The 21,383-nt window shown below is 42.2% G+C and overlaps 1 protein-coding gene and 2 long non-coding RNA genes across 3 annotated transcripts in view; 2 read left to right on the forward strand and 1 right to left on the reverse strand.

Moving 5' to 3' along the window:
• The window catches only part of prtfdc1a (phosphoribosyl transferase domain containing 1a), a 7,301-nt gene extending 6,859 nt beyond the window's left edge, over positions 1-442 (forward strand). Inside the window, exon 9 of the mRNA XM_027028875.2 lies at positions 223-442. Within this exon, the coding sequence (XP_026884676.2) occupies positions 223-270 (48 nt within the window). The 3' untranslated portion in view covers positions 271-442. The remainder of the gene's footprint in view (positions 1-222) is intronic.
• Positions 443-5,283: 4,841 nt separating this feature from the next.
• On the forward strand, positions 5,284-6,213 carry LOC113589289. The gene is made up of 4 exons (XR_003411950.2): positions 5,284-5,456; positions 5,546-5,623; positions 5,796-5,889; positions 6,013-6,213. It is a non-coding gene; the product is annotated as an uncharacterized LOC113589289 (long non-coding RNA).
• A 6,541-nt stretch (positions 6,214-12,754) lies between these two features.
• On the reverse strand, positions 12,755-13,252 carry LOC118242117. The gene is made up of 3 exons (XR_004776548.1): positions 13,181-13,252; positions 13,014-13,091; positions 12,755-12,841 (listed from the first exon to the last, which is right to left on the reverse strand). It is a non-coding gene; the product is annotated as an uncharacterized LOC118242117 (long non-coding RNA).
• Between the last annotated feature and the right edge of the window lie 8,131 nt (positions 13,253-21,383).

The following is a 21,383-nucleotide window of genomic DNA, read 5'->3' on the forward strand; positions in this document are numbered from 1 at the left end:
GATATTGTACAGTTGTACATTTGAAATCCCAAGGACTTATTGACCCAAAGGTCTTGTCTATACAGTCTACCTGTTCTAACTGACCAATGCTGAAGGATCTCACCTACATTATCGCCAGTGCACACTGGTTAAATGATTCCAAGCAGAATGAAGCAGTACAAAGTTTCTCTGTAAAAACATGATTAATGTTCAGACTTTGTGCACCTCTCTCTCCTCCTTTAGCATATCTGTGTGATCAGTGAGAAGGGAAAGCTGAAGTATAAGGTGTGAAGAAGTTACACACTCTAGGTTCTGCGCTCCATGGTTCCTCCCTCTATGGTTCCCCTCTTTTCCTGGGCAAAGGTTCAGGAACGCGTAGTGCAGCAAGCCAAGACTAACACTTTACAATTGGATTATTTCTTTAATTTGTGTGTAATGTTGACTTTGACTTTAAATGATGTCATATTTTATGTTTATGTGTGTGTAAGGAGTGAGTTTAATAAAAGTGTCAGTGTATTGGCCATAAACACAGCTTAACCAAAGTGTTTTGTATACACTGATAATCACTACTGTGAACAGCAGGATAGTAAAAGATAATCTTTAAATGGTAGCTCATCATTTAAGATGATTTTAACACTACAATTATTTTAGGAACTTGCAATATATATAAAAAGTGTACAGAATGGCACGTGATCTTTACAGAAATAACCACCCATAGTGCTTGACTCAGAGTTTCATCTGTGAGGCTCTGAGCATGTGTGTAAGATCAGCAGCCCTTTGAACTGAGTGGACTGCTTACATTGGCTTTGCAATGGTCATGGAAAACTTTTCTCCTGATTGACTGAAGAAGCATTTTATGGCGTCCCCAAATGACTTATGATTTACATTTCCTACATGCCATATCCTAAAAGGGGACCTGTTATGCTTTTCTGTTTCCTCCCCCAGTTTCATTTAGTATTTTACCGTTTTAAAAGTACATACCAAAGTGAGTATCTCTCCCACAGAAACCACTTTCCTCAGACACACTGGAGCAAAAAGCAGATTTTCTTGAATTTGGAGCATTATTGTTTTCTCATGTTCCAAGTCTGCTCCAGTGCTACATGTGATGACAAAGAAATCACAGTGTACATTTTTACAAACTTGGAGTTCTCTGGGGGGTTTTTCCCCCTTCATAGTGACCACAAAAAAACACAAAAACACAAAAACCTCCTCCTTCATTAAACCTGCTAACAGTGAACACATTTATGATGAGGTCAATCACTACCATAAAGGAATTATTGGTAAACAAGACAAGTCTCAAAAACGTGTCAGTTTTCCATCTACAGGGACATGTCTCTGCATTATGCATTAAATAAAGATTTCTGCAGCCTGCTGGTAGTTCTCCTCCATCTTAGTAAGACATGACCCCTTTCTTCTGTGCATTTCCTTCATCTCTTTAAGCTAAACTCATTAAGGTAGAGGAATAATACAGACAACAGAGTGGAGTGATCACAGAACGCTTTTATCAAGGAGTAGAGATGTTAGCCACGCCACTCATACTCTGTTTAAGACGAAGGGTAAATACTGAAGCAGCCAAGCCAGCAGCCTTTACTTACAATAAGCCACAGCAAGTTTTTGTTTTTTGTTTTTTTTTACACTGCAACAAAACATTTGAAAGGAGTTACCTTGGCCAATTTGACCTGCATTACGAGACCCACAATTTCCTGTCAGGTGATCAACAGATCAACGTCACCTGAAACTGAGATCAGCCACTTGACCTACAGAGCCTAGTTACCATTCCTCTGGATTAAGCCTGGGAACCCCTATAGGAGACCAGTGATGCATTAAATGCCTTTACCACCTTATTCTAATCCAGAAAATTTGCCAAGCAGACCAAGCCAACACTTGGACAAGTTTAGTACACCAGCTGTAGTTAGCAAGTTTGTCTCACTGGGGAAAGAAAGCACAAACAGCAGTTTCTGAAGAACATTTATTCAGGAGCTACTTGGGAGGAGGTGAAGTGCTTAAGCCTACAATCTCATGGAGGGCTCAGGGACAATGCAGACGGTGCTGAAGATAGTAGCAAGGGGACTGCACAAGAAACAGCTGAGAACCTCATCCACCAGACACTGCAAAGTGTCTAGAAGTCTAAAAATTGAAGGGTGCATGAATAATTCACATTTGGAAAGAACAGTTTAGTGTTGACCCAAGCCATGACAAATCCCATGAAAGTGGACAACTGAGCAAGTTGAAGCAAGAAAAACTACTACATGGGTTCTCCAGTGGTTAGACTTTACCTCTCAGTTTCTAATGACCTTCCTTCATTTCAGGATGTTCGATGCCTGAACCATCATCCTCATCAAAGGGTGGCACCATGTGATGTGGACTTCCATTATGACAAACAGATTCAGCCGCAATATGGAGGTCTAATGTAGTCATACCACAGGGAGAACAAGCTACACTGATCCCTAATCAGAGGGAACCTCTAAGCAAACCAGCCATAATAATATGAATTCTGTTGTGTTAGAGAAGAGCACATGTATGGTGCAATCAGACCTTCATGGTGTCTGGCCATTTGTGACAGCAGCTGGTCTGCATCATTTTGCTCCTGTTGCTCATGCGGAGAAGCGGATGCTACAAACAACAGAGGTTTTCTTAAGATGTGATTGTACAACACATCCTCAATATAGACGCAAAATCAAATGGGACCGAAAAGTCAACTTACCGACACAAAGGACTACGAGCAGCACGCTGAAAACAGAGTCTTACTACACCCATTATACTACCCTACCAAATACAAAACGACCATTTACATTTACGGCATTTAGCAGATGCTCTTATCCTGAGCGAATTACAAAAGTGTACAGTACAGTAGGTTAGAGTCCAAAATACCAATGAACTAGAATACTGTAGAAATACAGGGATCACTGCTGATGACTAGAAGTACAAAATACATAAGGTCTATTAAACAATGATAAGTGCTATAAATAATAAGTGCTAGAATTTGTTAAACAACATAAACAATACCCTACAATAAGTATTAATTTAGTCAGTCAATATGGGAGCAGTGTCAGTTGTCCTTTAAATATTCTGCAATGATGGGTGGGTCAAGTGATAGATGGTCTTCAGTCTGCATTTGAAGACTGCAAGGGACTCTGCTGTCCAGACAGCAAGTGAGATTTCATTCCACCATCTTGGAGCAGGACAGAAAATAGTCTCGATGCTTGTAGTCCATGAGACCTGAAGCAAGGTATTTCAAGCTGAGCTGTACTTGAGGTTCAAAGTACTCGAGGTTCGAAGTACTCTAGGTATGGAATGGGCTTTGACCATTGACCTCATGTATGAAGGGGCTGGTCCATTTTTGGCTTCGTAGGCAAGCATCAAGGTTTTAAATTTGATGCATGCAGCTACAGGAAGCCAATGAAGGGAGCGTAGCAGTGGAGTAGCATGTGTGCACTTTGGAAGATTGAAGACCAGTTGTGCTGCTGCATTCTGGACAAGTTGTAGAGGTTTGATGGCTTGTAGAGGAAGACCAGCAAGTAGCGAGTTGCAGTAGTCTAGCTTTGAGATCACAAGAGAATGCACAAACACCTGGGTAGCTTCCGGCGAGAGAAAGGGTCGAATCCTTCGTATGTTACAAAGGAGGAATCTGCAAGACCAGGTTAGATTAGAAAAATGAGTTGAGAATGACAACTGGTTGTCCAAAGTTATGCCCAGGCTATGGGCAACTTTGGATGGTGATACCAGGGAGTTCTCAAAGGAAACAGTGAGGTCATGGTAAGGGTTGGGAGTACCTGGGATGAACAGAAGCTCAGTTTTACTGGGGTTGAGCTTCAAGTGGTGCTGTCATCCATAACGCGATGTCAGTCAAGCATGCTGAGATACGTCTGGAGACCTGCATGTCAGAGGGTGGAAAAGAAAGAAATATACTATTTGGATGCGTGGACGGGCTTTAAATACCGGAACCAAACCAGGACCAGACGCCCATGTCACCTGGCCTTCATTACAGCAATGAATGTTAAATCATTGAGAATGCCAAACCGCAAAAAGAGAGGATGCACGTAACCAAAGTTATAGATGTCAAGATGTATGCAAGATATTTGTCATATGCTACCTTGCCATTAGGAAATGGCGCCTATAAGCATAAGTGGCCTTTTGTGCCTGATGGATTGGTGATGTTGGTGTAAGGTGGAGTTAACCCCTATGGGATTTGTTTGGTGGGAATGAATAATTATTTTTCATTTATTCTTGTGATCCCTTAACTTTGAGTTGCTAATCTAACTAGCTAAGCTGGATATGGGTTTTGCAGTATTGGCTGTGTTCATGTACTGTAGTCACAACCTCAAAAGGGCTGCTTTTGTATTTTATTTCTTTGAAAATATTATTTGGGAAAATGTAAAAAGGTTAGAATTCGTCCCAAGTTTTGTTTTGTGTGAATTTTAGTTTTATGCGCGCTGTCTAGTGCAAGTAAATTGAGAAGTGAAATGAAGAGAATAATACTGTCTGTAACTTTATCAGCGGCATTAAGAAACTGAGCTGTTTGAATTGTTAGTTTTATTTTTTAAAAGAAACCTTTGCCTGTCGCAAGCCCAGAGAGAGAAGTTGAACAATAAAAACAGCGCCACCAGCTGACGCACCATACTTCTGCTTTCGCTGGTGTCCTTCATCCAATCCAACACAGCGCAGAGCCTCGGAGAGCCTCAGAGAGAGAGGTTACATCGGCATGGATGCAGCATGCAGGACAAACGTCCATGTACACACTGACCTTGGAATACATGCTTGCTAAGCAGCAGTGTACATACAAAATTCTCCATGTTTAAACATATATGTGCAAGGCTACTCCAAAAGATTAACACTTGTCCACCAAATGCTTTAATTCAATATACATGTTGTACATTCATTGTACCCCAGAAACAGAACGGTTCAAATTAATCATTGAAAGCATAATATTGCCATTACATTCCTGCCCATGATGACTGGATGTAAAATTCCGACCAAAACTACTTATAGTACAGAAACATTTGTGAATGGCATCATGGTACATTAGAAATACGTCTACTTAATATAAAAGGTTGATAAATGTAGCTCGTTCCTACTGCAAAAGCACCAGCTCCTTAAGTTGTAACCACACCAACTGCCCAACTATGTGAACAGACACATAGAGGCGAGCTCTCAAATCTCAGCGCTGAGCGGAAAATATACGAAACGGCGTCATTACGTCATTATTCGAGTCGCCTTCGCTGTACAATTCCACTGATTTCCAGTCAGTTCTCCAACGAGCTCGTAAGACGACGCGCAGATTAGCGGTTTGGCATGCGCAATGATTTAACCTTAATGAAGGCCACCTGACATGGGCGTCTGGTCCTGGTCTGGTTCCGCTATTTAAAGCCCGTCCACGCTTCTAAACAGTATATGGTCGTTTTGTATTTGGTAGAGTAGTATTATGGGTGTGGTAAGACTCTTTGTTTTCAGCGTGCTGCTCGTCGTCCTTTGTGTCGGTAAGTTGACTTTTCTGTCCAGTTTGATTTTCCGTCTCCATTGAGGATGTGTTGTACAATCGCAGCTTAAGAAAACCTCTTGTTTGTAGCGTCCGCTTCTCGGCGTGAGCAACAGCAGCAAAATGACGCAGACCAGCTGCTGTCACGAACTGCCAGACAGTTGGGAGGTTTGACTGCACCTGAGTATTTTTTGTAATGCAACAGCAGATAAATCAGTAGGGCTGGTTTGCTTAGTTGACTGCTTATGGCTGTGGTGTTCTTTTTGATTAGTGGAGCTTGCTCTCCTTGTGGCATGACTACATTACATTAGTTCCCCATGTTGTGGCTGAATCTCTATAGGTTATGGGAGGCCGTGTCACATGGAGCCACCCTTGAATAAGTATGATGGTTCAGGCATTGAATATCCTGAAACGAAGGGGCATTAGCAACTGAGGTAAAGTCTAACCATTGGAGAACCCAGCTAGTGCAGTTTTGCCCACCTTCATGGGTTTATGGCTTGTGTGGGTGCTAAAACTTGGAACTGAATTTAAATGGTTCATGAATTTTCTGATTCCAGGACTTGACCATTTACAGGATGGATTACTTTGGAGTCTCCTGTGCCATCAACTTGCCATTAAGCTCTACCATATTCAGCAACCCCCCTTTTTTTTTTTAAAGAGGAAAAAAAAAAGAAAATTGGCCTTTGGTCTGTGGATGAGATCATGGGCTCAAGTGTTGGCAGTGTAGATGTACAGACTGAATAAATATTTTTGCTCAATTGCTGGCCTGTGCTTTCTTTCCCCAAAATGGCTGCTACTAGTGGATGTATGGATTTGGCTTCTTAATCTTGTGAACTCTCCACATTCCTGAATTGTTCAGTTGGATTTGTAGCCCTAACCATAGCTCAGCCATGCTGGCTTGTCTCTTAATGCGTGACATGGTTTAGCTCTGACTCATCTACTACTTTCTGGGTTTTTCCACATGATTATTGGGCAAGATTAAAAATAAATGGTCCCATACCCCAACTAGTGCACAAGCTTGATTTCGATGCAGCACATCTGTGTTGTTGGCTGGTAGGTTTATGCAGGTGTGGAGGTCAGCTGTGTCGCCACTTTCTGCAACCTGGGAAAATAATTTTCCTGAATTGCTTTTAGGGACATCCTTGTTGCTGCACCTCTGGTCACTCGACTGTTCTTCCCTACACCATGCGTGGGGGTTTCACTGATGTGCGTATTGTAGGGCTTAAGTGGGTGATGCTTTTGCCATGTGGGGTCTCTATGCCTGGAGGAGTTATGGTATCTTGTACCTCTGGGACCAGCTGAGTTGTTTAATCTAAACCCAAACTACTGCCAGCCTTGAGCCCCGACTTGTTCAAGAGACCTCAGAAGTGCAGGGTGAAGCAAAACTAAACCATAATCATAATGGGGCCTGAGGGCTCTAGTAAGATGGAAGACACAGGAATGCAATATGTGTGCTTTACTGAAACATGGCAGGAATGTATTCTGGACATCCAACTGTTGGCTGCGAGTTTGCATATCTGGTGAGGGAGTTTACATAACATCAGCTGTAGCCACTGGGACAGGTGACATAAAATGATCATGAATGTTTCTTGGCCAACTTTTCCACAACATGGTGCTCTTCCTCTGGCAGATTGGATCACAGTCTTGTACTTCTCACCTGAACAGCCACTGTTCAGCAGCAACCTCTGACCAAAGACTGTTAGGCTACGGCATTAAAGAACTAATGTCAGCTGTGAGTGGTGCCTGCTGTACCTCTTTACACTGCATGGACAAAATATGGGGATATCAAAACAGGTGCATATGACATCCAATTCTAAAGCTATAGCCACTGCTATGGAGGTGGTTCCCCTTCTGCAGCTATAGAAGTGTACACTCTTAGTTTTCTACAAGATTGGAATGGGAATTTTTGCCCACTTATACAGAAGTGTTTGTGAGGTCAGACAATGATGTTGGATGATGGTATACCAAACTCACCCAAACATGCCTTTAGGGACCTGAACCTTGCTTTGTGCAGTGGGGGACAGTTATCCCAGAACAGAAAAGGGCCTCATCCAAACTGTTACCATAAAGGTAGAAGAGAACATCTCACTATGCTGAAGTATTAACTGGATCTAAGGGGTTTAGGCCAACCCTTGAAATATTTCTGAGTTCAATTTGTTACATAATCTCTAGTAACCCTTTGTGCCATCCAAAATGACCACCGTATATGTCATGTTCAGGGCGAGAGTACTCAAATATCCATCAGCCATATGAAACAAGTAATCCAAGTATAATCTACACTAAACTGGTTTTATGCCAACCTTGTAACATCCACTACACTGTCGCACATCCTGTGACATTCATACCCATGTGTCCAAGAGTTATCACAAATCTGCAAGAGAAAACTAACCAGAACATCTTGGTATGCTGAAGAATTAACTTCCTTTCACTGGATCTAAGGTGCCTAGCCAACCCTTGAAAGTCAATCTCATAGCATTATCCCTCCTCCACCAAACTTTACAAGTGGCACAGTGCAGTCAGGCAGGTAATGTTCTGGCATTACCAAGCCCAGACTTGTCCATCACAGTGCCAGATAGAAAAGTGTGATTCGTCACTCCAAAGAACAAATTTCCACCCGAACCAGGCAGGGAAGTGGCTGCTCTAGATGCTCTCTACTGCCCCCTATAGAACATGGTGGTACTGGGCTGTGTTTTCTTCAGCCTCCTCAGGAAGTAGTCACTGCTGGACTTTCTTTGGCTGTGGAGCTGGTATTGAGGATTCCGGTGAAGTTCTCTCCTAGATGCACCCAAAGAACTTGGTGCTTGTCATGATTTCCATAGAGCAGCTATCGGTTTTGATTTGAGAATGATCACCTCATAGATTCCTGAAATCAACCACCGTCTCTTTTTTCCACGTTATGAGGTGACTGACTGCACAAGTTAGCCAAAGCACCTCCTCTCTGTATGCTGACAAGGCATCCCTGCTGATGAGACCAATCATGGTCATGTCACCAGCAACTTGACAATGTGGTTTGAATTGTGCATAGCTGCACAGTCAGCAGAGTGAAACAGTATGGTACTGCCGGAGACGTTGCTCCTGATTCCAGACTGGGGTCTCCCAGCCAGAAATTCCAGGATACTGTTACAGAGGGAGGTGTTCAGGCCCAGCAGTCTCATCTTTTCAATCAGATGCGGAGGAAAGATTGTGTCCAGTGAATTGAACTGAAGTCTATGAATAGCATTCTAATGTATGTCCTTTTTATGCAGATGCATAAGGGCCAGATGAATGGTGGTGGCAATTGCATCATCTGTTGAACAGTTGGGGCTATATGCGAACTGTAGGGAGCATGCATGCGCTTCGGATTCCTGATAGCCTGTGAGAATTTGGATCTTGCTGTTCTCAGGACCACTATCACTTGCTCTGACAGCTACATCACGGGTTTCCAGCAGAATACACACCTCAGCAGTCATCTATGGCTTTGGGTTTGTTCGATTGGTGATGGTTTTGCAGAAAGTGACATCATGAACGCACTTGCTGATGTAGCCAGTCACTGGTGCTGTATACACCTGCAGGTTAATGAGGTCGCCATCGGTTGCAGCTTCCCTAAATGTGCTCAAAACAATCCTGTAGAGCATGGATGGCTCCTGCTGGCCAGGTTTTCATCTGTTCCAGAACTGGCTTGGAGCATCTGACAAGTGGTCTGTATGCTGGTATTAGCAGAGATCTGGACTGAGTGTCTGAGGTGGGGGTGGGGCTCTGCTCGCTATGCACTGGGGATGTTTGTATAAATGACCCCTGACCCTGCTCCTACATTGACTAAATGAAACTAGCACTTACTGTAGGGTATTGTTTATTACACTGATGTTGACTATTAAACTCTAGTACTTATTGTTTATTGCACTTATTGTTGTTGGTTATAGAGCTTATATATTTTGCACTTCTAGGCATCAGCATTGATCCATGTATTTCTGCAGTATTCTAGTTCATTAGGTTATTGGACTCTAACCTACTGTACTAGGATGTATTCTATGAGTAAATGACAAAGCACTTTTGTAAGTCCCTTTGAATAAGTGTCCACTAAATGCCGTAAATGTATGTTCTATCTAATGTGCTTGATTTTCTCATTGATGAAATTCAAGAACTCATTACTATCATGTGAAGTTGTAATCTGAGCACTGGTGTCAGTTTTATTCATAGTTAGATGTGCAATTGTACTAGATAAGATTAGTGTTATATTGAATTCTACTAAAGATTATTTAACTAAGAGTTTATTGTGGCACCAATTTAATTCTACTTTGAGTGCTTTCTTTTAAACCACTTTAAACAAGGAGTCCAGCAAGTTGTCATCTTGAATTTGGTGAAGTACTGAAATCCTGCCTTCCAGTTCAATTATCCTTTGACTCAAACAAGCAGAGCCAACGAGACCAGGTGAGGAGCTTAATGCTACGTGCTAGACAAACATCAGTGTACATATAAAATGATACATGTTTATAAATGCATGTAGAAGGTTACTCCAGAAAATTATAATTTAACATATCATTCTTAAACTTGAGGACAGTTTACACAGATATCAGCTTTTACACAAACACACACTGAAGAGAAGCGGCAGCCAATTTGCACACAGCATACTCTCTATCAGAAACCACAGCCCCCTGGGGGTTAAGACCAAGACAGCACCAACCATCACTGGACATACATGTTTACAGTAACACGTGCACACACACATACATCTGCACATTGACACACAGGTCGCAATCATACAGGACGATTTAGAAAATCCAATCAACCAAACCTCCAGGTTTTTGGACTGAGAGAAAGCCAGCGATAACCCACCCAGATAAGGTGTTAAACCCAAGACCCTAGCACTGAAGCCATCATGCTGCCCACTCAGAATTATTGTGCACTAAATTCTTGAGGTTTTTTTTTTAGATGCATGTTGTACACTCATTCTGCCCCAGAACTCTTCAAAATGATCATTCAAAGCCAAATATTGCCATTACATTCATGTCCATGATGACTATGTAAACTTCCAACCACAACTATATCCCATAGGACAGATATATTGTACCTCAAAAATAATTCAACAGTTTTCCTTAAAGCAGGTTGTCATTTTGGTGTAGCAAGACTGGTTGTTTTTATGGGATGGAGTTCTCTGGCGTCTCCTGTGCCATCAAGTTGCCATAATGCTCTACCATGTTCAGCGCCTTCACATTGGCCTTGGTCTGTGGATATCATGGGCTCAAGTGGCTTCTGTGCATCTGCTCTGTCTAGTTTCTAGAGAATTTCTGTCTATGTTCTAGAGAAATTGCTTGAGATGCTTTCTGTCCCTAAAGCAGTTGTCCACAGCTGCTAACAAGTTATCGTGTAAACTACTCTCCTTTTGCTTTGTTTTATTGGTTAGCTGGAGTAGAACAGGGTGTATTTGAATGGGAGCGCCAATATTCTTGCAATATTTCCCCATTAATGGCTTAGTTAAGCCAGAGTGTCTTGCTGTGAAGTCTTTCTAGTGAAATCTTGATTCAGACTGACTATACTAGGAAGACAGCTTTGAAGTGGGTAAAGTTCTGGAAACTCTTACACCAAATAGTTGTGGAGGTTGCTTGATCTGGGACAGTGCTGAAGTGCTTATTACAAGGTTGGCATCAAACCAGTTTGGTGGTCTATTATACTTGTGCTCCCTGCAAGCTGCACAAAATGTATGGTGTCACTAAGAAGGAATAACTGATGGGGTTTAATTGAGCACTCTTTTTCCCCCCCATCACAAGCACCCTGGTCACTGTGGATAGTCCATAAATGGCTACACTTTTACTAGACACCCTGTAACAGGTTATTTTATGGGTAACAGGTTTGCCTTCAGTTTCACGAAAACAATTTCAATATTCCCCTAAATTTGTCTCTCCTACTCATGTGCATTAAGTAGCACTTGTGTGGTAGTGTTCAGAGCAGTTATTTAGGTGCATTTGAATATGCTTGACATTTTGTTTAAAACTGCCTAATCTTTATAGAAATGTAGCATTTTGGTTTGGACCTTGTGTTGTACAACGTGTTGTAATTTAATGGGCTTTGTTTTAGGAAGGGATGGATTAATTAGTTTGTTGCTTATTAAACTGATTTACCTGTGCCTCTCGTTCACTATATTAATTTTGTTCCTCCTACCAGGGAGACCATGGCTGTTACACATACTGATGACATGCTTGTCCTCAAGATGAAGGACCAGAGACCCACTGTTGCCTCTTCCTGTGAGCACAACTCTGGATCACATGTAGACAGAATAGGCAGGCTATAAACAGTTGTACCATGGTCCAATAGGCAAAATATGGGAATTTGTGTAATTATGGATCATTTTAACATTACCACTATCTGCTCGAGGTACACCACTTACACAGAATAACTCTTAAAGCTGGTAGCCACACTGCATTATTGGTCAAACATCTTGGTTTTTCACTTTTAGAAAATTTAATTCCAAAAATGCAGTATCTTACATTTATTGCATTTAGCAGATGCTCTGGCTAGGAGCGACTTACAAAAACTGCTTTTGTAATCTACTTATAGAATGCATTGATCTAGTACTGAAGGTTAGAGTACAATGCTGCTGAAAAACAAGAAGCACAGGTAAGACCTGCAAGCGTGAAGTAAGGGTGTAGCAGACCTCAACTACAATAACTCACAACTCAGGAGTGTTGCTGAGCTAATGTTGCCATCAAGTTTCTTTGGGTGTGCTTAATAGACCTCTCGGGCATTGGACTGTCATTTCTAAACTGCTGCCCAACTGCCACATTCATTCAAGGATATAAGCCAGCTTCAGTATGGTTGGTGCAGAAATTCCAACTGAGAACAAGTCAGATAAGAGGAGCATTAACCTAATTTAAAGACAAACCCAAACCTGTATTTACACAGAAATACCCACATTTTATGAGAGAACATGGGACAACTAAGGTCTTGGGTTGCATCAGGGAGCATGTCCATGCCAAATATGTAAGCAACTGTGGCCAACCTGTGAGAACCACTGCTTTAACAAAAAAAGTACATGGGCTACCAATGTCTCAGGAACATTTATTCAGAAACTCAGATATCACGTTGGCCTTGGTCTGTGGCTGGGCTCAATTGAAGGTGCTGAACATGGTAGAGCTTTATGGCAAGTTGATGGTACAGGAGACCCCAAAGTAATCCATCCTGTAAATGGTCAAATCCTGGAATCAGAAAATTCATGAGCCATTTAAATTCAGTTCCAAGTTTTAGCACCCACACAAGCCATAAACCCATGAAGGTGGGCAAAACTGCACTAGCTGAGTTCTCCAATGGTTAGACTTTACCTCAGTTGCTAATGCCCCTTCGTTTCAGGATATTCAATGCCTGAACCATCATACTTATTCAAGGGTGGCTCCATGTGACGCGGCCTCCCATAACCTATAGAGATTCAGCCACAACATGGGGAACTAATGTAATGTAGTCATGCCACAAGGAGAGCAAGCTCCACTAATCAAAAAGAACACCACAGCCATAAGCAGTCAACTAAGCAAACCAGCCCTACTGATTTATCTGCTGTTGCATTACAAGAAATACTCAGGTGCAGTCAAACCTCCCAACTGTCTGGCAGTTCGTGACAGCAGCTGGTCTGCGTCATTTTGCTGCTGTTGCTCACGCCGAGAAGCGGACGCTACAAACAAGAGGTTTTCTTAAGCTGCGATTGTACAACACATCCTCAATGGAGACGGAAAATCAAACTGGACAGAAAAGTCAACTTACCGACACAAAGGACGACGAGCAGCAAGCTGAAAACGAAGAGTCTTACCACACCCATAATACTACTCTACCAAATACAAAACGACCATATACTGTTTGGAAGCGTGGACGGGCTTTAAATAGCGGAACCAGACCAGGACCAGACGCCCATGTCAGGTGGCCTTCATTAAGGTTAAATCATTGCGCATGCCAAACCGCTAATCTGCGCGTCGTCTTACGAGCTCGTTGGAGAACTGACTGGAAATCAGTGGAATTGTACAGCGAAAGCGTCTCAATAACCTTTGATATTAAGATGATTAAGTCTTAACAAAAAAAAAATTTAAAAAAAATAAAATATATATATATATATATAATGCCAAATTATAACGCATCATTTTAACAAATGTTTCACAGATAGCTTCACAGATAATTCTCTATTTTCATAAATAATCTCAAATAAAATAAAATAAAATAACTTAATGAAATGTTACTTACACCTATATCAAATACTAAAACTGAAGGTCTATCAGGGTCTCCAATTTTCTGGAAACTCAGTTATCTGAATTACACAAAGGAAAATAGGCAGTGGTAGCTCAATGGATGAGGTACTTGATTTGTAATCAGAAGGTTGCTGGTTCAAACTGCCAAGTTGTCACTGTTGGGCCCCTGAGCAAGACCCTTAACCCTCAAGTTGTGCTCAGTCATAATTGTAAGTTACTTTGGATAAAAGTGTCAGATAAATGTAAAAATATGGTGACTTTTAAGCAAAAAAAATTAGAGCCACCTTTCAAAACATCCAATTTGCTCTGAACTAGAAACCCTATAAACCGTTTTATGAGTGAGCCAAATCCAAGACATCTCAAAATGGCCTTTAAGATGTACAGCAGCCAAACTAACCCAACACACTACTAGCTGTTACTGCCTCTGACTTACTGCTCCTAGTCATTTTCTTTTTTAAATACTGAGACACGGCTCTCCTGCTGTGTCTCCTCTGGACGTCGTCAGACAGCAGCCTCACTGGTCACCATCATGAGATGTCTCCTTACAGCTTCCTCTCTCCCTTCTACTCAGACAGTGCAGCTCAACGTCCGTCTATGTTGCTTGTAGGTGACTCAGTGCTAAGAGCGCTACTCAGCATTTACCCACCCTCCCACCCCCAGGAGTCAAAGTCTCTGACATCTCACAGCCTCCTTGAGAAGTATTGATTCATTCAGAACGTAGTCGTTCGTGTTGGCTGTAATCACGTTAGAAATCAGTGCACAGAAATGCTAAAATGTGAATTTACACATCTGTTTGCTTTCTTACAAACTGTGGCAAAGCTGTTCTTATCTCTGGCCAAATTCTGCCCTTGGGAATGGGGCACAGGATGATTTAGCAGCTTGGGTTCAAATGTTTTAGGGGACAATATTTTTACTATTATTAATACCAAGTGACTGGACTCCAAGTGACAATAACATGTATTCTGTTCACTTGCTTAGCTCTCTCTTTTTTTAAAAAACCTTCTCTATCTTTGTACAGACATTTGTCTGGCAGGTCTGGTGCTGAGTAGATGTAAATAAGTCTAGGGAGACCTTCAACCTTAGGACAGTAAGGTTCCTTCCATAATTGATCAATCTCTCTGTACCCATATATATTACATCATTTTTCAACACAAAAGAAAAGGCAAAAGCAAAATGCAAAAAATCCAAAATCCTTCCAAAATGTAAACTTTTATTCTTTTAAAACATCCTCAGTTAAATCTGAATAAATGAAAATATCTAAAATAAGTCTTATTTTATTTACAATGTGCGCTCCTGTCATAAAGCCAGATTGAATTTCACATTATTTTTATATAAAGTTGTTTTTATTTTCGGTGCCAGTCCTAGAGCAATTATTTTATTATTATTATTTAGAAGGTGACTGAATATTAATTTTGTAATGTGGGATTTAAGGTGATTATTCTTTGGCTCAACAAATGAGGGAGTGTTATATTATGAATGGAGAGAGTCCACTTGTAAAGTTCGGTAGTTATTGGTTGGAGTAACTGAAGTGTAACACAGAAATTTACTGGTTTATTGGCAATTTATTATTTCAATAATGTTACAATGGTAGGTGAGTGTAGTGTCAGGAGTCTGTCATAGAGGTAGGTGAGTGTAGTGTCAGGAGTCTGTCATAGAGGTAGGTAAGTGTAGTGTCAGGAGTCTTGCCCAAGGACTCTTTTTCGTATCGCATTTGCCCAGATGGGGCTTGAAGTCCAGTCCCCCATGACAGTGTTGTTACAGGCTCTTTAGTGACTGCTCCATTTGAATTAAGTCTAACAATGCTATTATCATATAATTGGATTTTTCTAATTTAAAAAATAATTTGAGCTCTGTTCTTCTCTTTGAGTTAATTTTCTCCTTGTGCATAGATAAGTCCCTTTAACTTCATAAATATTTATTTGGTGTAAATTAGTTTCAAATATCATTGACTTATTTTCCCTTTTACTGAATAATTTGGTAGGACCGAAGAAAGGGATATCTTCAGATCGTTCCCTTTTTTCATCATTAGCTCGTACAGAGAAGCATAACGTTGAGCGGTAAGGAGGCGGACGCGTGTGCAGAGAAGAGCGAGATTTATTAGGGGCAAATCCAGAGTCGTTATAGCAGTCCAGGGTCATAGAGCCAACACACAGATCACGAGAATACTTAACAAAACAAAAACACACGAAGGCAAACAGGGGAATCAGGCTCTAACAGATACAACGAAGAACTCAGAGACTAACAAACACGAAGGCTAGGAAAAACAAACATTCAGTACGCCCACAAAAACACAACCATTCAAATAAACAATGAACAGCCAAGACAAAGGGCTGACGACAGGTGTTAAATACATGAACTTAACAAGAGTAGAAACGAGGGACAGGTGTGGAAAACCAAACGAGGGGTGAAGAAAACAAAACTACGGCATGGAACTAATACACAAGAGGAAGAAAACACGGAACACGGAAGCTGGGAGGGACTAATCGTGACAAGAAACTCCCAGAATTTCCCATCAGAGTATTAAACGTCAACATTATTAGACACTCAGTATTAGACATCATTTATGTTTACATTTACATTTATGGAATTTAGCAGATACTCTTTTCCAGAGCGACTTACAAAAGTGCTCTGTCATTTATAGAATATATCCTAGTACAGTACAGTAGGTTAGAGTCCAACAAAACAATGAACTAGAATACTGTAGAATACAGGATGCTGATACCTAGAATTACAAAATACATAAGGTCTATCTTAAACAATGATAAGTGCTATAAACAATAAACAAGTGCTAGAGTTTGTTAAACAACATAAACAATACCCTACAATAAGTATTAATTTAGTCAGTCAATATGGGAGCAGTGTTAGTTGTCCTTTAAATATTCTGCAATGATGGGTGGGTCAAGTGATAGATGGGTCTTCAGTCTGCGTTTGAAGACTGCAAGGGACTCTGCTGTCCAGACAGCAAGTGAGATTTCATTCCACCATCTTGGAGCAGGACAGAAAATGGTCTCAATGCTTGTCGCCCATGAGACCTAAAGCAAGGTATTTCAAGCCGAGCCGTACTTGAGGTTCAAAGTACTTGAGGTACAGATTGGGCTTTGACCATTGACCTCATGTATGAAGGGGCAGGTCCGTTTTTGGCTTTGTAGACAAGCATCAAGGTTTTAAATCTGGTACGTGCAGCTACTGGAAGCCAATGCAGGAAGTAACATGTGAACTTCGGAAGATTGAAGACCAGTCATGCTGCTGCATTCTGGACAAGTTGTAGAGGTTTGATGGCTCTTAGAGGAAGACCAGCAAGTAGTGAGTTGCAGTAGTCTAGCTTTGAGCTCACAAGAGACTGCACAGGCACCTGGGTAGCTTCCTGTGAGAGAAAGGGCCGAATCCTTCGTATGTTACAAAGGAGAAATCTGCAAGACCGGGTTAGATTTGAAACATGAGCTGAGAACAACAACTGGTTGTCCAAAGTTATGCCCAGCTTCAGATGGTGATACCAGGGAGTTCTCAAAGGAAACAGTGAGGTCATGGTAAGGGTTGGGAGTTCCTGGGATGAACAGAAGCTCAGTTTTACTGGGGTTGAACTTCAAGTGGTGCTGTCATCCATGACTCACTGTCAGTCAATGAGATACGTCTTAAGACCTGCATATCAGAGGGTGGAAAAGAAAAAAATAATTGAGTGTCATCAGCGTAGCAGTGGTAGGAGAAACTATGTAAAGATATTACATCACCAAGAGAATGAGTATACAAAGAGAAGAGAAGGGGGCCTAATACTGAGCCCTGTGGAACACCAGTGGAGAGTCTACATGGTTTGTATGTGGATCCTCTCCCTCACCTGATAGGACCGTCCCTCCAGATAGGACTGAAACCATCTCCAAGCAGAGCCAGTCAGACCAAACCTGGAGAGAACAGAGAGAAGAATGTTGTGGTTCATTGTGTCAAAGGCTGCTGAAAGGTCTAGAAGAATCAAAACAGATGACGGTTTGGCATCTTTAGCAGCATGAAGTGTCTCTGTTACTGCTATGAGGGCTGTTTCTGTAGAATGTGCCGGTTTGTATCCAGACTGATTGGGATCATGCAGCTGGTTCTGCGTGAGACAAAGAGAGAATTGCTTATAAACTGCTCATTCGAGGGCTTTTGAGAGGAAAGAGAGAAGTGATACCAGTCTGTAGTCGGAGCCGTCAAGTGTGGCCTTCTTGAGGATTGGTACCACCCTGGTGGTTTTGAATGCAGTTGGCACGTATCCAGAAGATACGGAGTTGTTGATGATGACAGAAATGAAAGGAAGCAGATCTCTTGCGATTGTCCAGAACAGAGCAGAAGGAAATGGACCCAGCGGACAGTTCTCTCCTGTGGCAGCGAAGTGTTAGCCAGGGGGCAGATGGGGAGAACTTAACAGTTCTAGAGGAGAGAGGGCACAGAAGATTTATTGATGAAGAGAGTGTAGAAATGAAAGAATTTGCAACTGTATCCAAAGAGAGAGAAGAGAGTCAGGGTGAGGAAGGGTGGACAAAATAGTAGAAATAAGGGAAGAGGAAGTTATGGAGTGCAAATTGTGACGGAGGAAGGAGGAACATGTTGGAGAGGACTGGATGGAAAGAGAAGGAAGGGAGAGAGAGAAGGATAGAAAGTGATGGTCCGAGAGATGGAGGGGGGTGACTGATGTCTGATGTTGTGGTGGTGCGGGTGAAGATCAGGTCCAGAACATTGCCCTCTTTGTGAGTCGGAGGAGAGTGGTTGAGGGTGAGGTTGAATTCTGTCAACAGCAGAAGAATGCAAGAGGAATGCACTTGTCTGATGGAAGGTTGAAGTCTCCAAGCAGAATGAGTGGATTTCCTTCAGTGGGGAATTGACTCAGAAGGATGTCGAGCTCATCAATGAAGTGATCTAGGGAACCTGGAGGGCAGTAGATGACAATGATAAGAAGTTTGGTGGGGAAAGACACTGTAATGGCATGACATTCAAAAGAGGACATGGAAAGTGTAGAGAAGGGAAGTGGAGTGAAACGCCACTCTGGAGACATTAGTAAACCTGTACCACCACCCCTGCCAAGACGCCTCGGAGAATGTGTGGATGGAAAGGCAGAGGACAGGGCAGCCGGAGTCACTGAGATGCCTCGGAGAACGTGTGGATGAAAAGGCAGAGGACAGGGCAGCCGGAGTCGCCGAGTTCTCAGGGGTGATCCATGTTTCTGTCAGAGCCAGGAAGTGTAGGAAGCGTAGGGATGCTAATGCTGAGACGCCTCGGAGAATGTGTGGATGGAAAGGCAGAGGACAGGGCAGCCGGAGTCACTGAGACGCCTCGGAGAACGTGTGGATGGAAAGGCAGAGGACAGGGCAGCCGGAGTCACTGAGACGCCTCGGAGAATGTGTGGATGGAAAGGCAGAGGACAGGGCAGCCGGAGTCGCCGAGTTCTCAGGGGTGATCCATGTTTCTGTCAGAGCCAGGAAGTGTAGGAAGCGTAGGGATGCTAATGCTGAGATGAAGTCAGCCTTCTGGACAGCAGATTGGCAGTGCCAGAGCACTCCTGCCACCATCTGTGATGGTGCCGAACGTTGTGAGTAAGTGAGGTCACTGAGATTGCAACATCTATAATGATAGCGTGGAGATCTGTAGGATATGTGGACAGGAATTGTGAAACACTCACTCAGAACCCACAGGGGGGCCGCACTGGGTGCAGGGGAAGGGGAGGACGTGAAGACCAGCACGGAGCTCCAACCATCACTAGTTTTAACACTGTCGTCTGTCAGTTGACTGTGTAAAATGTGTACCTGTACCTGGGCTGTATGCTGAGGACCTGAGGACATCCTGTCAGAAGGACACAGTGGTCCTGTATGGTATTACTTTTTCTAGATAGCAGCAAGTATTTCTGAAACCAAAAAAAAGACAACAACTGAAAACCACAATATTCGAACTTCAACCATAAAGTCTTCAAACTCACATGAGTATTGAGTTGATACTGTATGCATCACAAAAAGTAAAAATGTAAAAGTTATTGGAAATGTTGTATACTGCACTGTATCATCCAGAACCAAATATTGGATGGTATTCAATAGCATATCTCATATCTCAATGAATGAATACCATGGACTATCTGGATTATAAAAAACTAACAAATGTTTTTCAGTGAAAACATTTATCTATAAAATTTAGAGATGATTAATATAAAGACAGTTTAAATAAATATACTAGAAAACGTAAGAGAATCCTGGCTGATTTATGTCTGTCTGTCCAGGGATATCTGATATCTCAGAAGGGTGATGAGATCATGGGAAATATATCGCCCTAAAACTGGGAATGTAAAATAAACATAAACACCATATCCTCAAAACCTTTTCCACTCATCTGCAGAAGTTCAACTGTAGTTCAACTGTATTAGGCACAAATTGACTGCCTTTTTAGGTGTTTTAAAATAATGAAGAGCGAAAAGATGCTAACATGTTTGGTATCTCTCTCTCTCTCTCTCCCTATCACACACACAGACAGTCACTACTTTCCGCAACTTAACTTAGGTATGAGTTATTCATAAATACCATCAGAATTCACCATCAGAAAATGAGGCATCAAGGCCGTGAATAAAGCCTTGGTTTTGAACTGTGAAGACAGCTTGACAGCCACATCACTGGGCGTCCTGGGTGTTATCCTGTTATTGCAACAACGTAAGGTCCTCCCACACCTAGAGGAACTCCTTGCTGGTACCTTTAATTTAATTTAAGGGCTAAGCTCTTCACACAGTGAAAGCTACAAAATACGGAATATCAGGCCCGGACAACTCATTACTAAGAAGAGAAGTCGTCTGAAAAAGGAGACCCGGACAACTGTGTGAGAAATGATAACCACATAAAGTTCACATTAACTCCCCCGACCTCTGTTAAAGGTGTTTGTCAACTCAAGTTTCTTTTCAAAAGTATCATCAGTGTGTGTTCGGTGGACTTTAATGGATGGCCAGATCCTCCCCAGCAAAAAAAACCCCCACAACATTATGTCTGCTTTTTATTTTAATCAGGGGACAAACATAAATCACACGTCAAGATGGTTAACAGAACGGAATTCCAATGGAATGTTTTAGGGAGTATAATAACAGTGGATGAATGCCTATCTGATACCCACACACGTCACAAAACCCCCACAGTCCGAAACCCACCAGGTACTGAGTACAGCCCCTTCTGCACCAACACAGACACACCTGCTGTGGATGTGAAGCCCTGGCAGATGAACAAGGCTGACTGTATGAGGTCAGCCTGGACTGCTAGGGGCTTTGAAGCGATATGTGAATCTCTCTCACACACACACACACACACACACACACACACACACACACACACACACACACACACACACAGCCCTCAGGGTGGGTGTGAAAGAAGAATCATGAGAATGGAACATGGACTGAATTTGCCATTCCTGGAATTCCACTGCTGTGCCCTTACAGCTTGGCCTTGCCCCTTACTGTATCCATGTCTTTACAAAATGTTCCTATCACACACGGAAGATTTCACTAAAGTGTCCACCCATCGCATTCACACATTCAGCTTCCTGTTTAGCAGCTGCTTTTGCTATGTAGAGCACAGCACTCTAACTCTCTAATAAAGCCAGATTAACACACACACACACACACAATCGTCATCATGAGTTTTATTTATTTAGCTTCTGGTAGCCCCACCTTTCTGTCTGGAGTGAATGGCTCAGTGTCTACCCAAACCTGCATCTCTGTGAGTAAAGGAAAATAG

This window comes from Electrophorus electricus, chromosome 10 (genome assembly GCF_013358815.1).
Source record: "Electrophorus electricus isolate fEleEle1 chromosome 10, fEleEle1.pri, whole genome shotgun sequence".
Classification (NCBI taxonomy): domain Eukaryota; kingdom Metazoa; phylum Chordata; class Actinopteri; order Gymnotiformes; family Gymnotidae; genus Electrophorus; species Electrophorus electricus.